The sequence below is a fragment of the Phaseolus vulgaris genome, chromosome 8, assembly GCF_000499845.2.
Source record: "Phaseolus vulgaris cultivar G19833 chromosome 8, P. vulgaris v2.0, whole genome shotgun sequence".
Taxonomy (NCBI): Eukaryota; Viridiplantae; Streptophyta; class Magnoliopsida; order Fabales; family Fabaceae; genus Phaseolus; species Phaseolus vulgaris.
In genome coordinates, this window is record NC_023752.2 from 37,074,335 (window position 1) to 37,100,530 (window position 26,196).

General features: G+C 36.2%; 2 protein-coding genes across 25 annotated transcripts; both read right to left on the reverse strand.

Moving 5' to 3' along the window:
* Positions 1 to 10,843: 10,843 nt before the first annotated feature.
* Positions 10,844 to 14,431, reverse strand: LOC137825044 (uncharacterized). The gene is made up of 6 exons (XM_068630718.1): positions 13,796 to 14,431; positions 13,309 to 13,614; positions 12,863 to 13,111; positions 11,937 to 12,476; positions 11,155 to 11,694; positions 10,844 to 11,011 (listed from the first exon to the last, which is right to left on the reverse strand). The coding sequence occupies exons 1-6, from the start codon at positions 14,429 to 14,431 to the stop codon at positions 10,844 to 10,846; spliced, it is 2,439 nt and encodes an 812-aa protein (XP_068486819.1).
* Positions 14,432 to 17,771: 3,340 nt separating this feature from the next.
* Positions 17,772 to 21,617, reverse strand: LOC137826641 (uncharacterized). Of its 24 annotated transcripts, none has more exons than XR_011083559.1 (10): positions 21,419 to 21,438; positions 21,242 to 21,327; positions 20,957 to 20,991; positions 20,825 to 20,868; positions 20,686 to 20,749; positions 20,351 to 20,588; positions 20,057 to 20,256; positions 19,568 to 19,695; positions 18,801 to 19,370; positions 17,785 to 17,972 (listed from the first exon to the last, which is right to left on the reverse strand). XR_011083559.1 is itself a non-coding variant. In XM_068632700.1 (9 exons), the coding sequence occupies exons 1-7, from the start codon at positions 21,428 to 21,430 to the stop codon at positions 20,206 to 20,208; spliced, it is 327 nt and encodes a 108-aa protein (XP_068488801.1). In that variant the 5' UTR covers positions 21,431 to 21,617; the 3' UTR covers positions 19,165 to 19,370; positions 19,568 to 19,695; positions 20,057 to 20,205. The 24 variants fall into 24 exon arrangements, 9 of the variants coding, with proteins under 9 accessions (XP_068488797.1, XP_068488796.1, XP_068488801.1 ...); XR_011083561.1 differs by having other exon boundaries at positions 20,825 to 20,871; positions 21,419 to 21,433; XR_011083558.1 differs by having other exon boundaries at positions 17,784 to 17,972; positions 20,686 to 20,868; positions 20,957 to 21,002; positions 21,419 to 21,614.
* Positions 21,618 to 26,196: the final 4,579 nt, after the last annotated feature.

Below are 26,196 nucleotides of genomic sequence, written 5' to 3' on the forward strand. Positions count from 1 at the left end.
AAACGAACCACTTCTTTAAAGAAGAGGTTTGCTATATGACATGCATCATCCACTTTGTGGCAAGGAATAAAGTGAGCCATCTTTGAAAAACGATCCACTACCACAAAAATGGAGTCCTTTCCCTTTGATGTCTTGGGTAAGCCTAAGATGAAATCCATAGATATGTCTACCCAAGGCATTGAAGGGATAGGAAGAGGGGTATATAAACCATGGGGTGCATCCTAGATTTAGCCTTGCGGCAAGCTATGCATTTATCACACCAACTATGAACATGTTTATGCATATGAGGCCAATAAAAATGATCATGCAACACATCCAAAGTTTTAGCAACCCCAAAGTGACCCATTAAGCGTCCCTCATGTGCTTCTCTAACAAGAGATAATCTAATAGATCCATGAGGAACACAAAGACGTTTTCCCTTAAAAAGAAATCCATCTTGTAAAAAAAAAATCTTTGTGTCCTCCCCTAAGACACTCTTGATAGATTTGAGAAAAATCAAGGTCATCATGATAAAGATCCTTGATGTGATCAAAGCCAAGAAATTGAGAGCCTATAAGATTGAGCAAAGTATATCTTCGAGAAAGTGCATCGGCCACAATGTTTACTTTGCCTTGCTTGTGCTTGATCACATAAGGAAATTGCTCAAGGAATTCCACCCACTTAGCATGCCTTTTGTTGAGCTTGTTTTGGCTTTTCAAATATTTAAGAGATTCATGATCACTATGGATCACAAACGCTTTAGGAAAAAGATAATGTTGCCAAGTATACAAAGCTCTAACAAGGGCATATAACTCCTTATCATAAGTGGAATAGTTGAGATGACTCCCTTTCAATTTCTCACTAAAGTAAGCTATGGGGTGGCCCTCTTGAAGGAGGACAGCCCCAATGCCTATGTTGGAAGCGTCACACTCTATCTCAAAGGTCTTAGTGAAATTAGGAAGGGCTAATATGGGAGCATTAGTCAATTTTTCTTTTAAAAGCTCAAAAGCGTTTTGTTGTGCTTCTCCCCATTGAAAAACCACATCCTTTTTCACTATGTCATTGAGAGGTGCGGCTATTGTACCAAAGTTAGGTACAAAGCGTCTATAGAAAGACGCAAGTCCATGAAAACTTCGGACTTCATTCATGTTTGGAGGTGTAGGCCAATTTTGAATGGCCACCACCTTAGCTTGGTCCACATGGACCCCTTTGCTACTTACAACAAACCCTAGGAATTCTATATGGTCAAGAGCAAACATGCATTTAGCAAGATTAGCATACAATTGTTCCTTCCTAAGGGTTTCTAAAACTTCTCTAACATGCACTCTATGGTCTTTCAAAGATAAGCTATAAATGAGAATATCATCAAAATAAACAACAACAAACTTACCAATGAAAGGTCTCAACACATGATGCATGAGGCGCATGAAAGTGCTTGGCGCATTAGTTAAGCCAAAAGGCATAACTAACCACTCCTATAGACCAAAGTTGGTCTTAAAAGCCGTCTTCCATTCATCACCCGGTTTGATACGGATTTGATTGTATCCAAACAACAATAACAGATCTGTTTCAAAACCCTTTCAAGTTTCTTTGAAAAACAACCTGTTGTTTTATTGAAACAACCGATTGAAATTTGTCATTATTGCATGAAAAGGGGCCACACTATTAGATTCTGCAGAGTAAGAAGGTTTTTTGTTCCTAAAGGTATTTTGAAATGGGTTCCTAAGGTTTCTAAGGTTCCTACTAACATCATTGGACCCAAATTCATAAGGGGACCAAATCTTGCTTCTTAATCTTAATCTTTTCTTGTAGGTATCCTTGGTAGCCAAGAATCACTTTTGGACTTAAAGAGTGACTGCTAAAGGGAAAACTATCAAAAGCAAAGTTTGTCTCTGTGCCTATACTTTCAATTGTATATGTCTTGCAAGGTTCTTTTAATGTCAAGAGACATCCTTGGCACATGCATAGTGTTGATCAAAAGAGAAACTTCAAAGAGAGTATGTGTGCTTTCATTTCTCAATTTATGTAAATGTGCATTGTGAACATATGAACATCTCAAAGTCTTCTTTTTGAGTGAATCTATTGGGGTTCTCTGTGCAAAGGTATGAATAAATTGCATACTGCATTTTCATCAATTTAAAAGGTAATTTCTAGTTATGAAAAATGTTCTTTTTGCTGTCACAATAAAACAACCGATTGTTTTTTCGAAACAACTGATTGTTTTTCCTTTGGCACCTTTGTATAATGATGCCAAGTTTGCTTATGCATGATTAAACCTATTTCTCTTTTTCAAATCTTGCTTTTGGACAAATATACATTGAATGTACCTCAAAATCTGATAATAAAAGATTATATCCATTTGTTTTCTTGAAAGCTCTATATCATTTTGTATTCTTGAAATGTCAAACAGTGTTTGTACTGCTTGTCTACTATATTATCATTCTGATTTATGCTTTGTACAACCCTTCTCATTGTCTATTTGTGAGAGCAAATAGGGGGAGTTGTTTATGCTTGATTTGGTTGTATAAGATAGCTTTAAAACTGATGTATTATGTTGTTGCTTCTCTGCACTTGAAAGCACTTGATTACTTCAATTTTCTGGTTTTTCTGCTAATGTTGTATACGTAGAAAACTGGTTTGTGTGTGTCTTGTTATCTTGCTGCTATACTTGCTTTGTATATGCATCAATTTGGTGTTACAGGACCTTTCAAGTACAAGTGCTATGATGAAGAATAATCAAAGTAATGCTTATGGTTCAAGAGCATATACACCTTACTCATATTCTTGACAAGTTAAAATTCATGACCTATGTAAAGAAACTTCAAGAATAAAGAGTCTGATATGGTATTGTTGATGGTTTATAACTGTGGAGGAGTATGTGATGAGAATCAAATAAAGGAGGCTTTTATTAATGAAGGAAGAGGACATTCGCCTTCACATTTGAAGTTCTTCCTTCCAGTCTTCTCAAAATTAAAAGAAGACATAAAATAAAGATGAGGCCGCCCAAGCCCAAGAAGGCCAAAGCCCAAAAAGCCCAAGTCCATCCCATGAAGGGCAAGGCCAAACATTAAATAAAAGAGCATAATTTGATTTACTCTTGTAGGAGGTGTGGATATTAAATAAAGGAGTATGAATATGTAAAATAAAGTCACATTGTCCATGTGACTTAGGAGAGTAGGTGTAGGTGTAGTTTTTAGGAGGTGTCATAGTAGAAAAAGGTCACACCTCCCATGTGACTTGTTTTTGGTGGGAATTTCAAATGAGTTTTATTTGAATTTTCCCACCTATTTTCCAGCACCCTCACACTATAAATAGAGGTGTGGGCTCTTGTAAAATGCAGATTGGAAATTAATAATAGAGAAACTCTACTCAATTTGAGAGAGAATTTGTGAGAGCTTGCTTCTCCTTCACCTTGTCTTATCTTGAGTGCATTTGGTTCTCTCAAGTGGCGGCACTAGCTCACTCATCTTGGAGTCTTCATCCTCTAAGTGGCGTGATCATCAAACCAAAGCATCCATCTCCATAAGTTCTTCTTCCTTTCATCTCCATTATCATACAAAGCATAAACATGTCTTAGCTTCTTTTGTTCGGTTCATCTTCCTTTTCTTGCACTTATGTTCGGCTGTTTTTCATTTGTTTCTGTTTTGATTCGGTTCTGTAGCTTCTATTCATATTCTGTTCGGTTTTTATGCTTTCTTAAGAGTTTCAATCGGTGCAATTGCATTTTTACACAATTTGTTCGGTTCAATTGGCAATAGATGGCTCCTCCATGTGAGTTTGGTGTTTGGTGCAAGTCTTGGTGAGTTCTTGAAACATAGAACCTTGATCCAATTCTATTATAAGTGCCTAAGCTATCTCCAACTCAAGTTGAGTCCATAGAATGTCAAAGAATCATCTCTTCTTTGCTAGTGGATTCATATCAGTATGTCCATGTGGTGTTTGATGAAATCATTCATAGTGATCAGGGTTCTACAAAGGTTTATGCAGAAGAAGATGAGCAGAACATCACCTTGGAGAAAGTTGGAATCCTGTCCAGAAAAAACAACCGATTGATTCTGTGAAACAACCGGTTGAAATTCTGCAACAGGAAGAGTTACCAAAGTAATGGAGAATTCCAAGGGATCTTTTAGTGGAGAACATCATTGGATGCAAATGGGTTTTCAGAAACAAGCTGGATGAATCTGGAGTAATTACAAGGAACAAGGCAAGGCTTGTGGCTAAAGGTTATAATCAAGGAAAAGACATAGATTATGGTGAAACCTTTGCTCCAGTTGCAAGATTAGAAGTTGTAAGATTGTTGTTGGCCTTTGCTTGTTTGAGTGGATTCAAATTGTTTCAAATGGATGATAAGAGTGCTTTCCTCAATGGAATCATCAATGATGAAGTCTATGTTGAACAACCACCGGGCTTTGAAGATCATCAACATCCTAACCATGTATACAAGCTGAAAAAGGCCTTGTATGGGCTTAAGCAAGCTCCAAGGCAGTGTGGTATGAGAGGCTTAGTAACTTGTATATGTTCATCCTTTGTAAAATAAGTTGTATATGTTCATCCTATGCTTTTGGCTTCATAAGACCAAATGAGATTCTAAACATGCTTGAGGTAATGCAAAGGTATGAATGTATTTCATTATGCATTTCCCATGACTTTGAAAGATGATTTGCTTTGAAAAATAACATTTCCTTGCTGTCTCAGAAAAACAACCGATTATTTTCACGAAACAACCAATTGTTTTACCTCTGGAACATTTGAATAAAGCTGTTATGATTTCTTATGCATGATTATAACTGTTTCTTTTCTTTCATAACCCATTATGAGTCAAATATGCATTCTTTGTGCCTTTGAATTAGATCATAAAGAGATATATTCTTTGTTCTCCTTGAAATTCAAAGCTTTTTATGAATGGCAACCACATTGGTGGTCATGGGGTTGATGAATATCTGTGAATGTATCTTTGGAATGTCTGGAAGGTTTGCTCTTAACAGAAGAAAGAATAATTCTACCAAATCCACCTCTTGAGCAATCATTTGACCAACTTGAATTGCTGGATGAAGAAAAGATAGGGGGAGAAACTGTGGTCTCCTTGCTGAAATTTATGGGGTCTATGGTTCTTTGATTATGCTGCTGTCATAACTTTGATACACCATAGATCTTTGCTGCAATTTTGATGTGGTATCACAGGTTTGTTGCTACAATGGTGCTGATACACATACTGGTATTATGGTTTTTCTTAATCCTGATTTTATCCCTTCTTTCATTCTATTTGAGAAGACAAATAGGGGGAGAATGGTGTGGTTTTATGTGTTGTATTGCTGCTGCTACACTATGGTGTTATCTGGTTTTATCATGGTTTAAATTCTGCTGCTGTCATGCTCTTATTCACCATAGTTTTGCTGCACACAAGTCTAAATTTTGGTACTGGTTTCTATGGTTATTTGACTGGTTTTTTTACTTAAAGGCTTATGCAGAAAACTGGTTTTATGTGCCTTGGTGTCCTACTCGTATACTTGCTTTGTATATGTACAAATTCTATTTTGCAGGACCTTTCAAGTTAAAAAACAACAACACAAACAAACCAGGGATTTGTCTTCATCAAATAGGGGGAGATTGTTGAACAAGATGCTTTGATGTCTCCAAATTCAAGAGGAAAGCTTGAAGACCTTGTTGCTGGGTGTGTGTGTGTTGTTTAGTTGTTTGAAACTTGTTAATTCACTCTTTAAGATGATCCAAGTTCATTTGAATCTTTAACCTTTTGAAAAGATGTGTTTTCTAAAAAGCTGCCAAAATTTGAACAGGTTGTTTTACCTTACTAGTTTTTGAAAAAGGTTGAAAGCTGTTTGATTTGGTTGACTTTGCTGTCAAACCAAATCAATCGATTGTTTTGACAAAACAATCGATTGTTTTCCTGAAAACCTTAACAGAATTCTGTTAAGCGGTTTTAATATGTTTTAAATGATCCTAACTAACTTGGCTCCTTTATTAAATGCTTTTGACCACTTGGTTGGTCAATATAAAGGTGGTTTTACGCTCCTAATCTTGGAGTAACAGAAAGATTTTATCAAAACAGTTTTTCCAAGATTTGAAAGAGCTTTGGATCATTCTTAAGTGTGTGGAATAAGATTGGGTTGTAATTCTGAACTTTAAGCTTTGTAATACCCAGGTGTATTCTATTCCCTTCTTCCTTGATTACTGTATTTCTGTAGTTGTGTTGCCAAGGAGTGTTGTGTGTTCTTGAGGTGTTCAAGATCAACATTCTTGGTGTGGTTTGCCAAAGGTAGTGTGTTTCTTGAGGGGTTCAAGGTCACTACTTTGGTGTGTGATGTGTGTAATCTGGTTTTTATTGCATAGTGGATTACCTTGTGGTTTCTGGGGACTGGATGTAGATCTTGGTGTAAGAGTGAACCAGTATAAATCTGTTTGTGTGATTCTCTCTTTCCCTGATCTCACATATATTTGTTTTAAGTTGTTTTTATTAACTGCTGATAAAAACAACCGATTGTTTCGACAAAACAACCGATTGTTTTTCTGATATCATCTTAAAACAGTTTTGGGTATTCGTTTCCTTGATTCTTTTCTCTGTAATTCAGCATTGATTTTCATTATACCTTCAAAGTTTGTGAAAATCCATCTTAAACAATTCATCCCCCTCTCGTTTAAGGCCATATATTCTAACAAAAGAGACCTTGGTCAGGAGAGCTAACTCCTCCCTCAGCTTCGCCATCCTAGCTTGCAAGTCTCGCACCTTGGACAGGGAGAGGCTGGATGCGATCAAGTACTCCCCAAGGCCTTGAGCCACGCGACTTTGGGTGGGGTCTTCGCTCAGGCTGTCCATCATATATTGATTTTGGAAGCATTGAAGGGCTTGTTGGAGGATGGCAGAAAGCTCAGCGGCATGAGGCGCCTAGTGACCTTCGGGAGCATTGCCCCCCCTCCTCCCCGCCTTCATGCATGATAAGGCCGCGAGGAGAGAAGGTGCTGGGAGGGTTGTCTTGGAAGGATGGCGCATGGCCATTGGAAGCGGAGTGTGTTGGCGCCGCGACATCGCCCACCCTTGGACTTTTGAAGACGAGGCCCGTGTTGGGTTCAATAGTGTCAAAGTTCAAGAGGGGGAGGGGGGGGGGGTGAATTGAGCTTTTAAAACTTTTACACAGATTCAGATTTTATCACAGTACACAGAAAATAAATTGATTTATTTAGCAATGAACATATTTATTTTTATACTGTTTATGTACTTTAAGGCGTGTATCTCAGTTGAATGATTTTTTATTTTAAGATTGAGTTAGATGATCTACAGGAAAAGTTCAAATTGATTTACACAGAATAAAATCAGAGAGCTACAGCAGTTAATCACAACCTATGAATACAAAATCAATGTTTGTTTTTAAAACAATTAACAAATTGAATTAACCTTCACAGAACATGAATTTCAATGATGTTTCACAACACATATAGATTTACGCAGAAGTTCTTCAGAACGTTTTCCATAAAATCAAGAACAATACACACGTACCCAGAAAGAACAGATTCAAACACAATTGAATAGATTTATTTCTTGACAGATTAGTTTGATCAACGATTATTGATTATTGAGTGCAGAGATTAAGAAAGAATGAACACAGAACAATTATACAGGTTCACTCAAATGAGCTACATCTAGTCTTCACCTAATCCAAAGTGAAATTCACTAAACCACAATTCAAAACAATTACAAAAACCACTGTTCTTGAACCCTACAAGAACATGGCATACTTTGCTGAAAAACACTATTCCAGTACACACAACTCTTCAAGTAACCCTATCAAGAAGAGTTTACAACCACACTTTACAAGAAATTGAAGTATGAAACGAATACACCTGATAGAGAATGCAGAAATCTGCCTTAGACCAGTAGAACAAATTGCTCACACAGTGACAACACCTCTTGCCAAGCCTTAGAACCAAAACAAGAAGAAACACACTTTGTGATTTGAAAAAATCTTTCAAGAACTCATGCTAATCCTCTGAAATCTCTTATATCTCTGTTGTAAAACTAGTTTTCTCAATGATATGAACAACATTTTAAAGCCAGAACAAACTCTCTTTTTATAGGAAAACATTTTATAACAAACTTTAAAAAAACAGTTAAAGCTGTTACAAAAAGAACAGATTGAAAATAAAATGAACAGACTTATTTTCAAAGGCAGTTAAGATACTTGATGCATAAAACATGATTTTCAAAAACACTTAATCAAGGCATCAGTTTAAGAAAATAATCTATTTATTTAGAAAAGAACAAATTCATTTTCTATGCAGTAAAGGATATTTTGTAAAACATGTGAAAAACATTTTCATAAAACTTGTGCTTGCTCTTATCACATGGTCAGGGGTTAAGAGGTGGGTTACCCAACAAAAAGCCTACTTTAAACAACCTCTAATCTATGCCTAAGACATCCTTAAAGCAAATACAAACACTAAGGAAAAATACACATTTGGCTTCATGAAACACTTTGTCTTGAAGGGGAAGCATCCATCTTCAACAATCTTCCCCTGTTTGATGGAGACAAATCCCCATAGCTCAGTTGCTTTAAGAGGAGAACAACACCTGTACTGCACCAAACATCAAACTAAAAGGTTGAAACAATTCATAACATGTGAATCAGTTTTAAGGTGCAGAATGTAACTCCCTGTATCACCTAGCTTTACCTAGCATGGTGAGCTATTTTTCTCCTCCTTTGGATTCATCAAACAACATGGAGAAATATAAAACCAAAAGACAATCAAACATAATAGTTCAGGAAACATTACAAATTATTCAACAAAAACAGAATGCAAGAACATAAACTAGGCAAAAGACAAGCATAGAAACAAAGCACTTCTAATCCTTGTAGTACAGTTCTGCCAGCTGCAACTGAGCACCCTCAATCTGATCATCAAGATGCTGGAACCTGGCTTGAGTTGTCTCGAAATAGGCCCTTTGTTCCTCTAACATGACATCAAGATGATACAGAACTTGCCTCTCAAACATGGACATGGGTTCACCTCGATATTCTAGGGCTTGATAGGCAACAAGAGCATTTTGGGGAGTTTCAACAACATCTTCATTCATTGCTTGTGGTGCAGGTGAATCTCCTCTGATTTATGTAGATGGAGAACTCATCCTTTGACTCCCAGCATGATCAACAGGTGACTCTTGTCTGTATGAGTGATGGATTACATAGCAGGATTGTTCTGCATCTTGAACAGTATCATCTTCCATAGGAACAACATCATCTCCATCTTCATTGTTGAGATTTGAGGCTTCACGTTCCTCTCTATGAGTCTTGCTTCTGTGAAATACCCAACTGCCTTCTACTTTGTGAAATCCCATCTTAATGAGAGTGGCATTGTCAATCTCACTCACAGCCTTGATAGTCTCGTTCCTCTCATTAGAAGTATCAATACCAAAATAGTCAATCAATTTTCAAACAAGGATAGCATATGGAAATCTGTAATCAACTAACCTTTTGGATTTCATCATGTGCTCCGATATAATGTAAACTCAGTTAACTTTTATCATGTTCATAATGCAGTATAGTAGGATTAAATCTTCCTCATGCAACACAACATGATTTGTGCCTCTAGGAATGAGTTGCCATGCAATGATACAGGCAAGTAATCTTGGGGTTAAGTTACCTGCATGGAACCTGTTCACACTTAGGGATGAATCCCTCACACAGCTTCGATAATACTGTGTTTTGTTAAACTCTTGAATCCCATTTGTATTTCCTTTGCCAACCTTCAAACCAGCATACTTGATTCCAACAACCAGATTCCACACTTCATTGGTGATTTTCATCTTGGTCCATCCAAAGTCAGATTGGTGTAAAACACTTTCACAAGGTCAGGGTATACGTTACCAGTCATTTCAAGAAGTTGTTTCAGTCTTTGATGCTTCAGGGCAGTTCTGGTTTCATTCAAATTCTCATTTTTCAGCCATGAAAACTCTAGAACTTTTGGAATGTTGATTTGCTTTCTGCTCATCTCATGGATGTAGGCGGTTATCCCCTCATCATCTCCAACAAACCAGTTCTCCAGCACTCATTGAGAGTTATTATGCTTGTTCTGTTTCTTCTTTTTCTGATGTGATGAAGAGGCCATGGTTGAACCAGAGTTTGGTCTGGAAACACAACTTAAACCAAAATTAGTGCATAGTAATAACCATTCAATACGAAATTATCAAGGAAAGAAACATTACCTTTTGATTCAAATGGTAAGCAGTGAGTATGGGCAACACAATTACACAGTTTCATGTAGGAGAATGGAAGCAGTTAAGAGAAGATATGCACGAGGATTTTATTCTTTGTATTTGTGCAGAGAATCTTTGAAAAGGGGCAACAAATATTTTGAATCACGATGCATGCATATCACACCATGATTTAAACAACCAATGCATCAAATCATTTACAAGACCATGACCCAAACCGTCCAAGATTCAGTGGTTAATACCCACTAAGTTAGTCAATCAGTCAAAGATTAAATTTTCTCTTTCCTAGTCATCAATGTATATCAGTACCAAAAATAAACACGTTTAATTGCAAATAAACAAATTTAATTTTTCACTGCACAACACAATTAACATTTATAATGCCCAATTCATTTAGCAGAAAATTAAACCTATCTTTGACCAATGGTTTTGTAAACAAATCTGCAAGCTATAAATCTGTACCAATGAACTTAATCTCACATGTTCCATTTGATATGTGTTCCCTTAGAAAGTGATGCCTAATTTCAATGTGTTTGGTCCTTGAATGCATGATAGGATTTTTAGTTAAATTGATGGCACTTGTGCTATCACACAGCAAAGGTATATTGTTAAGTAAGATACCAAAGTCATTCAATTATTGCCTTAGCCATATGGTTTGAGCATAACAACTCCCTGTTGCAATGTACTCCGCTTCAGTAGTAAAGAGAGCAACACACGCCTACTTTTTGCATTGCCATGAGATCCAGCTTGATCCAAGCAAGTGATAGGTACCATTGGTGCTCTTCCTATCAATCTTGAAACCTGCAAAGTCTGAATCAGAGTAGCCAGTCAAACTTAATGAAATGTTACCTAGATACCACAAGCCAACTACTTTTGTTCCTTGCAAATACTTCAAAATCCTTTTGGCAGCATTGAAATGTGATTCTTTAGGAGCAGATTGGAAACGAGCACACATGCATGTCAGGTCTGCTGGCAGTGAGATACAGTAGGGATCCTATAAGTCCTCTGTATTTAGTTTCATCAACAGAAATTCCAGCTTCATCCTGATCCAAGTGACAACTAGTTGAGAAGGGTGTGCTGATTAGTTTGCACTTGTCCATTTCAAATTTCCTCAGCAGATCTTTGCAATACTTGGCTTGATTTAAGAATATGCCATCCTTGAGTTGTTTGACCTGCAAGTCTAGGAAATAATTCAACTCACCCATCATTGACATTTCAAACCCACTTTTCATGATTTCCACAAAAGTTTCACACAATTCTCCATTGTTTGATCCAAATATGATATCATCCACATAGACTTGCACTAGAATTGTGTCATCCCATTTCTTCTTAATGAACAAGGTCTTATCTGATGTTCCTCTGTCATAGGCTTGTGAGGTAAGGAAATCACTTAGTCTCTCATACCATTGCCCAAGAGCTTGCTTAAGTCCATAGAGAGCTTTCTTGAGTTTGAACACATGTCCTGGATGTTGATGGTCTTCAAATCCTGGTGGCTGTGAAACAAATACCTCTTCATTTATATAACCATTCAAGAAGGCACTCTTCACATCCCTTTGAATAACTTGAATCCTTTCATGCGGGAGAAGGTAAGGAGCAGTCTAACAGCTTCAAGCCGAGCCACTGGTGCATATGTTTCATCATAGTCTATTCCCTCTTCTTGATTATACCCTTTAGCCACTAGTCTAGCCTTATTTCTGGTAATCACCCCATGCTCATCCATCTTGTTTCTGAATACCCACTTTTTTCCAATGATGTTCATTTCAGGTATTCTAGGAACAATAGTCCATACCTCATTCAGAGCAAATGGATTCAGTTCCTCTTGCATAGCCAAAATCCAGTTACTGTCCTTGAGTGCTTCATTCAGATTTTTAGGCTCCACTTGAGATACAAAGGCCATTGTCTCACAGAAATTATTCAAGGACTTCCTAGTTGAAACTCCTTTCTGAATGTTCCCAATGACATTATCAAGGGTTAAATCTCTTGGAGTTTTCCATTCTTTTGGCAAACCTGCAGAAACAGTAGGTTCTTGGACAGCATGTGAGTCAGCAGTATCAATATGAATCAATTCATTTTTATTTAAAACAGATTTTAAATCATCACATTCCAGGTCATCTGCAGCATTTTTAGGTATGCTATGATCAGTTTCATCAAATACAACATGCATTGATTCTTCTACTATGAGCAATCTTTTATTGAAGACTCTATATGCATGACCATTCAAAGCATAGCCAATGTGAATACCTTTATCAGTTTTAACATCAAATTTACCCAAATTCTCTTTGCCATTATTCAATACAAAGCATTTACACCAAACACTCTAAGGTGACTCACACTAGGTTTCCTGCCCTTATACAATTCATATGGTGTTTTCTTAAGGATGGGTCTAATTAAGGTTCTGTTTAACACACAAGCTGCAGTATAGACTGCATCTGCCCAAAAATACTTAGGAAGCTTAGATTCATTTAACATAGTTCTAGCAAGTTCCTCTAATGATCTGTTTTTCCTTTCAACTACACCATTTTGTTGGGGAGTCCTAGGAGCTGAAGAGCTATGTGATATCCCATGTTTTTCACAAAACCTTTCAAATCTAGCATTTTGAAACTCACCCCCATGATCACTTCGAATGGATTTTATATATCAACAATTTTCATTTTGCAAAACCTTTGCTAATTTCTTAAAGGCATTGTAAGCATCATTTTTATATGCAAGAAAAATAGTCCATGTATATCTAGAGTAGTCATCCACAACAACCAAAGCATACAGATTTCTAGCCAAGCTAGCAACTCTAGAGGGTCCAAATAGATCCATATGCAATACATCCAATGGATTCTTAGTAGAAACAATGTCCTTTGAATTGAAAGAAGATCTGATATGTTTACCTTTCACACAAGCATCACGGAGCCTGTTATCCTGAAATTTAATGTTAGGCAAACCAGAAACAAGATCTTTGGATTTCAATTTGTTTAAGTGATTAGTGTGAATGTGAGCAACCTCCTGTGCCACAACCAAGACTCATCACTTCTCGATAGTAGACACTCATTTGAATAATCACTTTCTAGAATATCCAAGAGATATATGTTATTCACTCTCTTACCAGTAAACAACACCTTACCAGAGGAGTCATTTGAAATTGTGCAGCCATTTGACTTGAAGTTCACCTTGTATCCTTTGTGACATAGTTGGTTGATACTTAGAAGGCTATGCTTGAGTCCTTTCACATAAAGCACATTCTCAATAGTGGTTGAATTTCCAGTTCCAACAGTTCCCCTGCCCAGAATTCTTCCACGGTTATTGTCCCCATAGGTTACATGTCCCTCTAGCTTGAGCTTTAAGCTGGTAAATTTTGTCAGATCACCAGTCATATGTTTTGAACATCCACTGTCCAAATACCATTGATTTCTCTTGCTGCCTTTCTGCAAAACAGGGAAAAAATAATACAAATGGTATCGTTTTCAGTATAGGGTCCAACAAAGATTAAAACCTTTCCTTTGGTAGCCATTTGGCTAAGTTTTTAGGAACAAGATATTTTCTAGCAATTCATGACCTAGAGGTATGACCAGATTTCATACAATAAAAGCAGGTAACATGAGATGCCTTTTTGTCACTGTTAAAAGCTGAAAAACCTGATTTTGCTGGAACAAAGAAACTTGAAAGCTTTTTAACATTGGTTACATTTCCAGGGTTATAACCAATACCATTCTTGTTAAAAACAACATTCTGTGAACCAAGGAGAGACTCAAGATTCTCTCTTCCATTAGTGAAATTAGATAGGGTTTTTAGCAAATATTCCACTTGTTTTTCCAATTTTTTACAGTTTTCACAGGTTTTAATAGAGGCATGCAAGCATGTTAGTTCAAGACTTACAAGATTAGTTTTAGCCTTATGCAGTTCTTCCTTAAGTGTTTTTACTTTAGGTGCAAGCACATTATTTACCTTTTGCAACTTATTGCATATTACAGCCAATATATTTGCCTTATCATGTGTTTCTTTGAAAGCAGCAAGCAATTGATCATAGTTATCAGATTCCATAGAGAATTCACTTACTGAATCAGAGATTGATCCTTCATCTTTCACCATGAAGCACATATTGGTTTCCTCACTCTCAGTTGAAGAGCTACTGGTTGAAGATACTTCATTCTCTTCCCAAGAAATGTAAGCTTTTCTCCCCTTGCTCTTTTCAACTTTCTTGCTTGCTGATTTTTCCTTTGATTGATTGTTTGGACAATCCATCTTGATATGCCCTGTTTTACCACAACCAAAGCAAGTGTAGTTAGAGGAATTAGATTCATTCGGTTTAGGATACCTTCTTTTCTGTTGGTTCCTATCTCTGCTTTTCTTCTTTAGGAATCTGCTGAACCTCTTTGTCAGTAGGCTGATTGTTTCATCATGTTCAACATCTTCTTTCTACTCATTGATGTCACTCTGTGCACTTGCTTTCAGTGCAAGTCCCTTGGGTTTCCTTTCCACTGTTTCTTGCTCTTTTAGTCTCTTGAGCTCCAGCTCATGCTCCATTAATTTTCCAAATAGTGCAGCAGTGGGCAGCTTTGATAGATCACGACTTTCAGATATGGCAGTCACTTTGGGTTGCCAACTTCTATCAAGGCACTTCAACACCTTTATGTTAAGTTCCTTTTTGTCAAATACCTTTCCCAATTTAGTAAGATGATTCATAATGTGGGTGAACCTTTTTTGCACATCAGCAATGCTCTCTTCGGGTTGAATTCTAAAAATTTCATACTCTTGGATGAGAGAATGTTTTCTTGATCTCTTCACATTCTCAGTACCTTCATGAGTAACTTCCAAGACCTCCCACATCTCCTTAGCTGAACTGCATTGAAATATTCTGCAGAACTCATCCATTGTTAATGACGAAGTTATGATGTTCTTAGCTACAAGATCATATTGAGCCTTCTTCTTTTCACTCTCACTCCATTCAGATCTTGGCTTTGCCACTTCTTCATCCTTGACAACCTGGTGGCACATAAGTTCCATGGACTACAGCCTCCCAAATACACGAGTCAATAGATTCCATGAAAATTTTCATTCTAATTTCCCAAAAAGCATAATTCATCCCATTGAACATAGGGGGTTTATTGATAGACGATCCCTCAGCAAAAAGCACTTTAAACTCAGACATTATTGCAAACAAACTTGATTAAAATACAAGTCCTAGCTCTGATACCAATTGTTGTGTTCAATAGTGTCAAAGTTCAAGAGGGGGGGGGGTGAATTGAGCTTTTAAAACTTTCGCACAGATTCAGATTTTATCACAATACATAGAAAATAAATCGATTTATTTAGCAATGAACAAATTTATTTTTATATAGTTTATGTACTTTAAGGCTTTTATCTCAGTTGAATGATTTTTTATTTTAAGATTGAGTTAGATGATCTGCAGACAAAGTTCAAATTGATTTTCACAGAATAAAATCAGAGAGCTAAAGCAGTTAATCACAACCTTTAAATACAAAATCAATGCTTGTTTTTAAAACAATTAACAGATTGAATTAACCTTCACAGAACATGAATTTCAATGATGTTTCACAACACATATAAATTTGCGCAGAAGTTCTTCATAAGGTTTTCCAGAAAATCAAGAACAGTATACACGTACCCAGAAAGAACAGATTCAAACACAATTGCACAATTGAATAGATTTATTTCTTGACAGATTAGTTTGATCAGCGATTATTGAGTGCAGAGATTAAAAGAGAATGAACACAAAACAATTATACTGGTTCACTCAAATGAGCTACATCCAGTCTTCACCTAATCCAAGGTGAAATTCACTAAACCACAATTCAAAACAATTACAAAAACCACTGTTCTTGAACCCTACAAGAGCATGGCACACTTTGCTGAAAAACACTATTCCAGCACACACAACTCTTCAAGAAACCCTATCAAGAAGAGTTTACAACCACACTTTACAAGAAATTGAAGTATGAAATGAATACACCTGATAGAGAATGCAGAAAACTGCCTTAGACCAGTAGAACAAATTGCTCACACGGTGACAACACCTCTAGCCAAGCCTTAGAACAAAAACAAGAACAAGCACACTTTGTGATTTGAAAAAATCTTTGCTAATCCTCTGAAATCTCTTATATCTCTGTTGTAAAACTAGTTTTCTCAATGATATGAACAACGTTTTTAAAGCAAAACAAACTCTCTTTTTATAGGAAAAAATTTTATAACAAACTTTCAAAAAATAGTTAAAGCTGTTACAAAAAGAACATATTGAAAATAAAATGAACAAACTTATTTTCAAAGGTAGTGAAATAATTTGTTATATGTAGGAGACTTAGTCAAACTCCCTGGTGCAAGGATAAAACAGTGAAAAACTGTTTAAGAGAAACATGACACCAGACTAAAAAGAATCTATTCATTTACAGAAGAACATATTCATTTTCAAAACGATAACAAGAACTCTTTAACAAATGAAACACAGTCGTTTAGAAGGAATGAAAACTTAGTTAAGATACTTGATGCATAAAACATGATTTTCAAAAACAATTAATCAAGGCATCAGTTTAAGAAAAGAATCTATTTATTTAGAAAAGAACATATTCATTTTCTATGCAGTAAAGGATATTTTGTAAAACATGTGAAAAACATTTTCATAAAACTTGTGCTTGCTCTTATCACATGGTCAGGGGTTAAGAGGTGGGTTACCCAACAAAAAGCCTACTTTAAACAACCTCTTATCTATACCCAAGACATCTTTAAAGCAAATACAAACACTAAGGAAAAATACACCTTTGGCTTCATCAAACATTTTGTCTTGAAGGGGCAACATCCATCTTGATGGCATTTCATGAAGGTCTTCTTGAATCATGTAAGAAAAGTGGTGCGGAAGCTATGAAGGTGTGTGAGCAAGATCCTCCTAAGAGTGGTGTTGATCTTGAAGGTGCATGAAAGGTATGATTATAGGGAGGTTCGGCCAGCCCAAGGAATGGTGAAGGAGGTGAAGTTTAGAGCCTAGAATTCTAGGAGAAGCAAAGCTTGGCACAAAATGGTAGCATAACTTTAGTCACAATAAACTTGCAAATACAAGGTGTAGGCCTTCCTATTTATAAGCTAAATGGCCGTAAGTTTTAAGCTAATGTCTAATCACTACAAAAAAAAAGTGTATATTGTGACGGTTATTTTTGTATAAACTGGCGTTTATAACCGTCACAATATACGGTTGTGGCGGTTTCCCAAACCGCCATAGAACTGGCCGCCACAAAGTTTAATGTGACGGTTTTACGCTACCCGCCGCAACACCCGCCACTTTAAACATAGTGTAAATAGTGGCGGTTTTTATATGTAAGTAGTGTGAGTTATAACTGTCGCAATTTACATTCATTGAAGAAGATTTTGGCGCCATAATATACGTAAGTAGTGACATTTTTAACTGACGTAATTTTAATTCTGAATAAATAAAATTTAACCACCAATTTTTTATAATCTATTTTATACAATTATAATATTTAACCACCAATTTTACATAATAAAATAAAATAATGTATAAAGTTATAATCATTCAATTAATTTCATTGAAAATTAAAGCATACATGTTCAAAATTTTATATATAATTGAAAATTAAAACAGAAAAAGTTCATACATCCCTAATCAAATTTAAAATTACAACACATAATTGTTCAAAAGTTCATACATTTCTAATCAAGTTAAAAATTAAAACACACATCCCTAATCAATTTTGCTTCCAACACTTGATCATATTACTTGATTAGGTGATGGAACACCACTTCCATAATTTGATGCCTGAAATAAATAATTTCAACATTAGTTCATCAATAAATATTTATAATATAAATATAGACTTTTATTTTTTATTCATTTAAAATTTATTTTTAAATAAAACTCATGCCATACCATTTATATAATTTAAAGAGATAAAGTAGGTTGTGACCTTCGTAGTACGCGTTAGAGTACCAATATTTGTGGTATTAATACAGACCATTTTTTTTTGCCCAGGAGTTTGAATTAATCAAAAGTTAATGCAAATTCAATGCAAGGTAGGATATTCCTATATGGGAAAAGTGGTTCTTGTTAAGTCACTTGTTCAATCCATGATCCATAATGAACTCACATCATGCTTATTTGCCAAAATTAAATCACCCTATCATACGTTCAATCAATTCAATTATAATATTTTCATATATTGTTGAATGATTTGATAGCTTTATGTTGAGGAGAAAAAAAATATAGTTTATTAAATGAAAAGTCATTAAGTATTAATTCACTAACTAAATTTAATAAAGAAATAAACTTTTATTTTCGTTTTGATATTACCATATCACTTCACATGATTTAATAATTTAAGAGGATCTACATCTAAATCCAAATAAATTAGTTTGATGTAGTACTGGATTTCTTTAAATTTAATCTCAGATTTCTAGGTGTTAATCTAAGTTGTTCTTTTTATATTTGTCTGCAATCTGCAAATTTTCTTCAAATCCTACTGCTTATGCAACAACTTTGTTATCAACTAAGAACCTTAACTCTTGACTAAAAATGAATAAACCTTAATAAATTTTGGAAGACATACAAATTTAACATATCCAAAAATGACAAAGGTGAAAAGGACACCTGCAATTTCCATCGTACCATGGAGCAGGCTTGCTTGCCAAACTTACCAACCAATGGCCTGCTCCACTCACTATTCACTATGCTTTTAGAGACAAGAACCAAATACTTGTTAGTCTAAAGCAAAAATCACAGTTTATGTCTATTTGTTCTTCTCATCCTCATACCCAGATGCTCTTCCTCTTCTTGCAATGAGGTATGGCTCTGGGGAGGCGTTATCACTGGGCATATATTAGCCCCTGATAAGATCTATTTGCTAAAAAACTCTGCTTCTGATCTAGCATTTCCTTTCATTAGAGCATTAGAGTGTGCTGACAATAAAGTTTCGTGAAATGGAATAAAATATGTACTAACTAATGTCTGAATATAAAGAGAAAATAGTGTTTAAAGATTTACTTAATGGGATTGTTTAACTATAAATTGAATACTGTTGACATGTCTTCAATAACCAGCTACGAACTAATACTTCTCTCTTGTATTTAAAGAATAAATCCTTTTTCACTACCAAAACAATGGATACAAATCAAAAGACCAGTGATTCTCTTCTTGATGAACTTTTAGCTTGGTTTTGACCTAGATGAAAACAAATTAAACAAGAAAAAAGGTAAATGCCATTTTTTAAAAAATACCAACAATGCATGAAACCAAAACTGATATCTTTATGCAAAGTGAGTGGGAGGGGGGAGGAGAGGCTAATATCAATTTTTAAAATTCACTAATTTATGAAACTTAACCGACAGCTATAATCTTTATTATGAATTGAATACTACCTCATCCACTTGAACATTATAGATTTGTATGGAAGAGTCATCCATGCCAATGGCAATAATATTGTTGTCTTGAGGATGAAATACAAGAAATGTAGTGCTGGTGGAGGCGGCATGAAAGTTGTCATTGTCTGCAGTTAATATTCACAAAAATTAATACGCCCGCAATATACAATTGCAACAAAAAGTGAAAGAAAGGGGTCATGGAGTGCTAAAATAAACCATCAAAGGGATGCTTAGCAAAATAATTTGTATAGATTATAGTCTGTCCATTTTGGCAGTACTGCTAAAAGGTAAAAAATGATAGGGAGTATCATAAGCACCATATGTTGTCTCTCAAAACAACGATATTAGGACAAACTTATGATATCAACAAAATTAACCACTTTCCTTGATTATGATGAATTAGGTAATTAAATCTTACAAATAAGAGTGAAATCCAGAATTGTTGATGAAGTCACATGATATTGACCATTTAATTGTCCATTTTACCTTTTTTAGCATTGAGCGTGTAGGGATCCACCCTCAATTATCTAAATCAAGCATCTCAACATCTGAAAAGCAATCAACTCCATTGCCGCCACCAACAACAAATTTTTTTCAATCTAAAGCAGTACCAGACAAGCTTCCTTTCTTCTGGTTCAAAGAAGGGTGCATGGTCCAGTTATCATGAACAGGGTTGTATGATTCAACTGCACAGATAGAAGATAAAAGGGTTGTCAAAACTTCATCTCATTCCAAAATATAACTAATTGAAAAGCACAGCTACTCATACTTGTGTCATACCAAATATAACCATTTCCACCACCAAAAACATAAATTCCACCATTCAACCGCACAACTGAAGCATATGAACGAACTAAGTTCTTAGGCTTACAAGGTTTGATCACACTCTGAGAAGTACAATACAAATCCATAGTTGCCAACCATGATTTTCCATCTAAATCTCCAATTAAAGCCAGAACAAATGTGTTCACAAGAGGCAAAGGTGACAGAGAACAGAGAATCTACCTCTGGTTTGACCCTACAACTCAATACCACATATATTCAGTGCTTTGGAACATGTACCAGATTATGTATATTAAAGTCAGAACTAAATCTATGCAAAGCCAGAACTTCACCTGGTTGTAATTCTCCTAAGCAGAGAATTCCTGTGAGCTTGACCTCTGTTTCTATTTTTCCATCCTGCAAGAAAATAAAGAATTAAAGGGACAACCTCCATTCTTTATCTGTTGTTGAATACCAAGGATTCTTCAATACCTTAGTTACTTAATCTTCCACACAGTTTGTGCTATCTGCATTGTCTTCTATGTAATGCGTTTGTTATGATTATTTCGATTGAAGCACATACTTGTTATCAATTACATGGTGTGCTTTGAGATGGTGAATTACCTGATAGTTCTGGTTCTTTTGATGGGTGGTGGCAGCTAAACAAAACCTCAATCATAATAGAAGCGTCAGAGTATATCCAAGAGTTAAAGCAAAAGGTGGAAGAATTGAATCAAGACATAGCTAATGCAAAGACTTCAAGTGACCAAATTTTTTTGCCTATGGTATTTTCTCAATCACTGTAAAAATTAACAGCTTCCACATATGTATGTGTTCATTTAAAAGTTGATATTTTATATAAATGGATTTGATTGATATCGTTGAATGCAAGGAAAAAATCTAAGATACCTTGAGATAGGTCTGAATCTCCTCTCGCTCGTGGTCGTTAGCAATTCGCACGACATCTTCGATCCTCTTTTTGACGGAAGAAGTGCCTGATTGGAATAAGAACAAACGAAATGAAATTGAATTGAACAAAAATAGAATCGTGCAATTCAATTGGGAATAAAGGGAGAGAACAAAGACCTGGTTGAGCATTGATGTGGTGCGTGAGAAGAGGTTGACGAAAAACGGGTTATGGTGAAGCGGGTAAGGACTTAGTTAAACGAAGAAAGAAATTTAGAGATTTGGAATGAGGAAGAAGCAAAAGATTTTGGGAAGAGGATATCAACGGGTTTTGAAAAATTGAAACTCTGAACAAGCGTGGAAATGAATTTTTTTAGGGGGAAAATTAAAGTAAATCTGATGGAGGGAGAAAAACGTGAAAGTAAAAATAAGGCACGTTGTATAAAATGACAGTTGAAAATGTCATATTTTAAATATGAAATGTGACGGTTATTTAAATGTCGTATTATACTGTTAATTATGACGGTTTTTAATAACTGACGTATTAAAACTGTCATTATTTACATAATTTTTTGTAGTGAATGAAATGAAAGCCAAATTAAATGCAATTCACAAAGCACATGTGGCATGTGCTCATGACCGGCCAAACCTAGAGAGTTTCTAGAATGTTTCACTCAAATATGCTTTCTACACTACTCTAATTACTAAGCACCCCTAATGGGCCTCCATGTAACAATTACAAGGCTTTCCAAAACCGTAGCTTGATCCATGTGTGGTGAGCTAGACGGTCTAGGATTCCTTCTAGATGCTACTTATGTAGCCACTCCTCATCATGGCCTAGACGCTCCTCATCATAGGCTAGACGCTCCATTTGAGACTAGACACTCCTCATGGGCGTAGACGGTCTAGTCTTGGAAGCTTTGGCTTTCATAGTGTGGTGAGCTTGGGCCCTCCTCCATCATCCCCTCCCTCTTGAAAAGGATTTGTCCTCAAATCCAAGGCTTTTGCTTAGGGGATGGTTGTGGCTGGATGGTGTCCATCATCTCCTCCTTCTTGAGAAGATCTATCCTCAGATATGCATTCTTGATCTCGGATAGCAGCCGCTTGCTTCGTCAAGGTGTGTCCTCCCGGATCAAATATCAATCTATGTGAATCTTGAAACAAAGCAAAGGAGTTAGGTGAGCCTTTGGAGAACAAATAAATGTGTGAAGTTGCTATTTTTGTTTTTCTCTTGTTTTGGCCAACTTCTCACAATACCTCTTTTTTGAGGGTTGTAGGTGCCCTCTAATCCTCTTATGTTTTTGAAAATTTTCAAAAGTAGTTACTTTTCCCTTAGGCATAATCCCTTGAAATGGTAACAACTTAAAATAGGTAAGAGGACATTGGGCACATACAACTTCATATGGAGAAATATGAGTAATCTCGTGGACTACTCCATTGTTATGGAAAAGGAAAAGGATTCTTATCCCAAGGGTTGAGTGTCCTTCATGATTTCGTGAAGCATAGAAGAAAGAGCTATGTTTTCAAGTTTTGAAGCTCTATCATTTGACAATAAATCATGGAGGCTTGTCACGTTTCTCAGGACGAGTTTATCCATATCCATGAAGAATGAAGCAAGACCTTTTGTCGTCCTAGGAAGCTCTAATTTGAAATGTGTGTCTTCCTAAGGATCTTTTACAAAAGGTGAAGGAGTATAGAGTTCTTGGGACGTTGCTTTAGGTGTAGTTTGAAAACAAGAGTTATACCTAAAGTAATGTCTTTGAACTTCTTTTCTCATGGGTGACAAAAGTTTTCCTCTTAAAAGCTCTAGAGTTTTATCAACTCTCATTTGTCCCATGAGTTCTCCTTCTTGTAGACTTTTTCTCTTATGTGTAAAGAGAGTCTCGTTGGTACAACCATTGTTCATGAAAATTTGTACATTTTGCAATGGTTGTCTCAATAAGACATGGCAAGTTGTTCTAGGCACTACTTCATACAAAAATTGGTAGGTGCTTATAGATAACTTGTCATTCTTTTGGGGATATCTTAACACATTTGAGAAATAGTTAAGATCTATGCAAGCTTCTTTTAAAGACTCTTCTTTTGTGCTCATGCTTGCAAGTATTCCTTTACAATAGGAAAGGCTAGGTTGTTCAACAAGAAGCATGTTTGTAAAGGTAGTTTCATTGTGATTGACTTGTTGAATGACCTTGTGGGAAGGAACACTATTCTCCCACGCCTTTTGGGTCCCAAAATTTTTTTCTTTTTCTATTTTTTCTTCATCCCTTTTGTGTTTCATTTGTATTTGGTCTTTTACCACTTGGCAATGTGGTAAAGGACTAAGTACAAACTTTTTGTGCTTGTGGATGAAAGAAATCTCGTTAGTTAGACCATTATGCGAGGTTTTCTCATCAAATTGCCATGGTCTACCTAATAAGATGTGGCAAGCTTCCATAGGTACTACATCACACAAAACATTGTCTTCGTAGTTACCTATAGAAAACTCGATTTCCATTTGTTTGTCTACACGTAGTTCTCCATCCTCATTGATCCATTGTAAATTGTAAGGTTTTGGATGAGGAACTACTTGTAGATTTAGTTTCTCAATGAATCTAGTGCTACAGCAATTGCAGCATGATCCACCATCCACAATAAGAGAGCATATATTTTCTAAAACTTTGCATCTAGTATGAAAAATGTTCTCTCGTTGTGTCTCAATGGATGCACTAGGTTGATTGTGGAGGATTCTTTGAATCATCAATAAGTCCCCCTCCAAAGGATTTATCCTCTCTCCTTCCCCCTTTCCTTGTGTACTAGGTTCATCCTCACCACTTGTGTACTCATCTTTTCCCTTTAAAAACAAAACCCTTTGGTTTGGACATTGCGCTTGCACATGCCCTCTTCCAAAACATTTAAAACACTTGGTGTCCCTAGCACGGATGTATGGGGTGGAGGCATCTTTTACTAAGGGTTTGGTAGTTTCTTTGGATTCGTCTCTAGGTGTACTACCCTCCCTTTTAAAGTCTTTCTTGGGATAAGAGTTGGAGTAAGAACCCACCCTTTGACTTGAAGTTTTGCGCAAATTTTGTTGTTCAACTTTAATGCAAAGTTGAACCAAATCATTCAAGTCTTGGTAGGGTAATAGTTCTACTCTATCCCTTATCTCAAGGTTGAGCCCACTTAGAAACCTAGATATGGTGGTGGTTTCTTCCTCTCTAATGGATGCTCTCATCATGTAGAGCTCCATTTTCTGCCTATACTCTTCCACACTTAAGTTCTTTTGTTGGAGTCTTTGGAGCTTGTCCATCAACTCCCTATGGTAGTAGGAAGGTATGTGGCGACGTCTTAGGGCTCCCATAAGGTCATTCCAATATTCTATGGGAGGCTCCCTATGAAGACGTCGGTCTCTCTCTAGAGAGGTCCACCAATACATGGCATTGCTTTGGAAACTAAGGGTTGCTAAGGGTACCTTCCTCTCTTCACTCACCCTATGGCAAGCAAAGAGTTGCTCTACTTTCATCTCCCAATCTAGGTAGGCTTCTACATCTTCTTTACCATAGAAATGGGGTAGGTCTACCCTTACTTCCCTTGGGCTCTCTTGCTCCCTTTGTCTAGTTCTTATAGGGGGTGGTTGGTAATAGTCATTAATTCTAAGGCTTCCCTCCCCTAGAGTCTCATTACTTTTAGAATGGGATGCATGAGTTTTTTTTTATTTTTGTGAGTTTTGTGATTTCTCTTCTTGAGCTTTATCCAACTCATTGATTTTGTTCTCATTCTTCAATTGTCTAAAAGAAATTAATTGCACCGCTTGTGAAACTTCTTTCAAAAGAGTTTTCAAAGATTTTACTTCACTTTCAATAGACTTTGGAGAGTGAGAAGAAGAAGACATGGCTAAAACTTTGTGTATATAGGTGTTTTACCTTGAGAAAGTTTAGGAAAGTTAAAGAAGGTAGTTTTCCAGGTAAGGGAGGTGAGTCACAAAGGACTACTTAAGTACCAAGCCTTTTCCTTGCCAAAAACTATCCCCCAATGTCTTTGCACAAAACTTTCTCTTAGTAAAGCACTTAGAACACAAGTAAGTTGAGAAAACAAATGCAAGAAAACAATGTATGCTAACTAATTAACAAAGCTAGACGGTTTTAACAAAACTTAAAACAACCACACATACAAAGCATTATTATTTAAGCAATATAGAAACAACTAAAGAAAATTAACAATTGCTAATTAAGAATTCTATACTAGTCGGCCCTAGGTGAGGCTTCTTGGACACTTTGAGCCCTTGAAGACACACTCACCGTCTAAAACGTAATTAAGAGGTAATTAACACAAATTAAGTTGTAAGGAAATTAAGAAAAACTCCCTTTGTTGATCCTCTTTTTGCTAAATGCACTTCCTTGTTGTCTTTGCTTGTTGATCCTCCAAGTGTTTGTAGTGTTTTTCAAGAATGCTTGTTTCGGCCTTGGCTTTGTTTCCCTTAGAATGAAGGTTTTAATTCTCCAATTCCAGCACCTATCAAAAGACTAGACCTTACCCAAGTCTAGTTTCCATTCAATTAAGCACCAAAGGAGAAATAAATTCCAGCACCAAATTAGAGGTCAAAGAACAAAAGCAAGAAACAATTTAATTGAATAAAACAGTACCACCAAAAGGAGTTAGATTATGACAACTAGAAATAGTGGTGCGGAAGCTATGAAGGTGTGTGAGGAAGATCCTCCTAAGAGTGGTGTTGATCTTGAAGGTGCATGAAAGGTATGATTATAGGGAGGTTCGGCCAGCCCAAGGAATGGTGAAGGAGGTGAAGTTTAGAGCCTAGAATTCTAGGAGAAGCAAAGCTTGGCACAAAATGGCAGCATAACTTTACTCACAATAAACTTGCAAATACAAGGTGTAGGCCTTCCTATTTATAAGCTAAATGGCCGTAAGTTTTAAGCTAATGTCTAATGAAATGAAAGCCAAATTAAATGCAATTCACAAAGCAC

What these genes read in the sequence shown, in the direction of transcription:
- LOC137826641 (XM_068632696.1), bottom strand. An exon ending in AAAAGAACCAGAACTATCAG is followed by an intron (nt 20,750 to 20,956) that starts GTAATTCACCAT and finishes ATTTTCTTGCAG; the next exon opens with GATGGAAAAATAGAAACAGA. An exon ending in CTTAGGAGAATTACAACCAG is followed by an intron (nt 20,589 to 20,685) that starts GTGAAGTTCTGG and finishes ATTGAGTTGTAG; the next exon opens with GGTCAAACCAGAGGTAGATT.
- LOC137825044 (XM_068630718.1), bottom strand. Translation starts at nt 14,431, where the DNA reads ATGGATTGTCCAAACAATCAATCAAAGGAAAAATCAGCAAGCAAGAAA. An exon ending in CAAATGACTCCTCTGGTAAG is followed by an intron (nt 13,112 to 13,308) that starts GTGTTGTTTACT and finishes ATTAAATTTCAG; the next exon opens with GATAACAGGCTCCGTGATGC. An exon ending in CCAGCAGACCTGACATGCAT is followed by an intron (nt 11,012 to 11,154) that starts GTGTGCTCGTTT and finishes ACTCTGATTCAG; the next exon opens with ACTTTGCAGGTTTCAAGATT.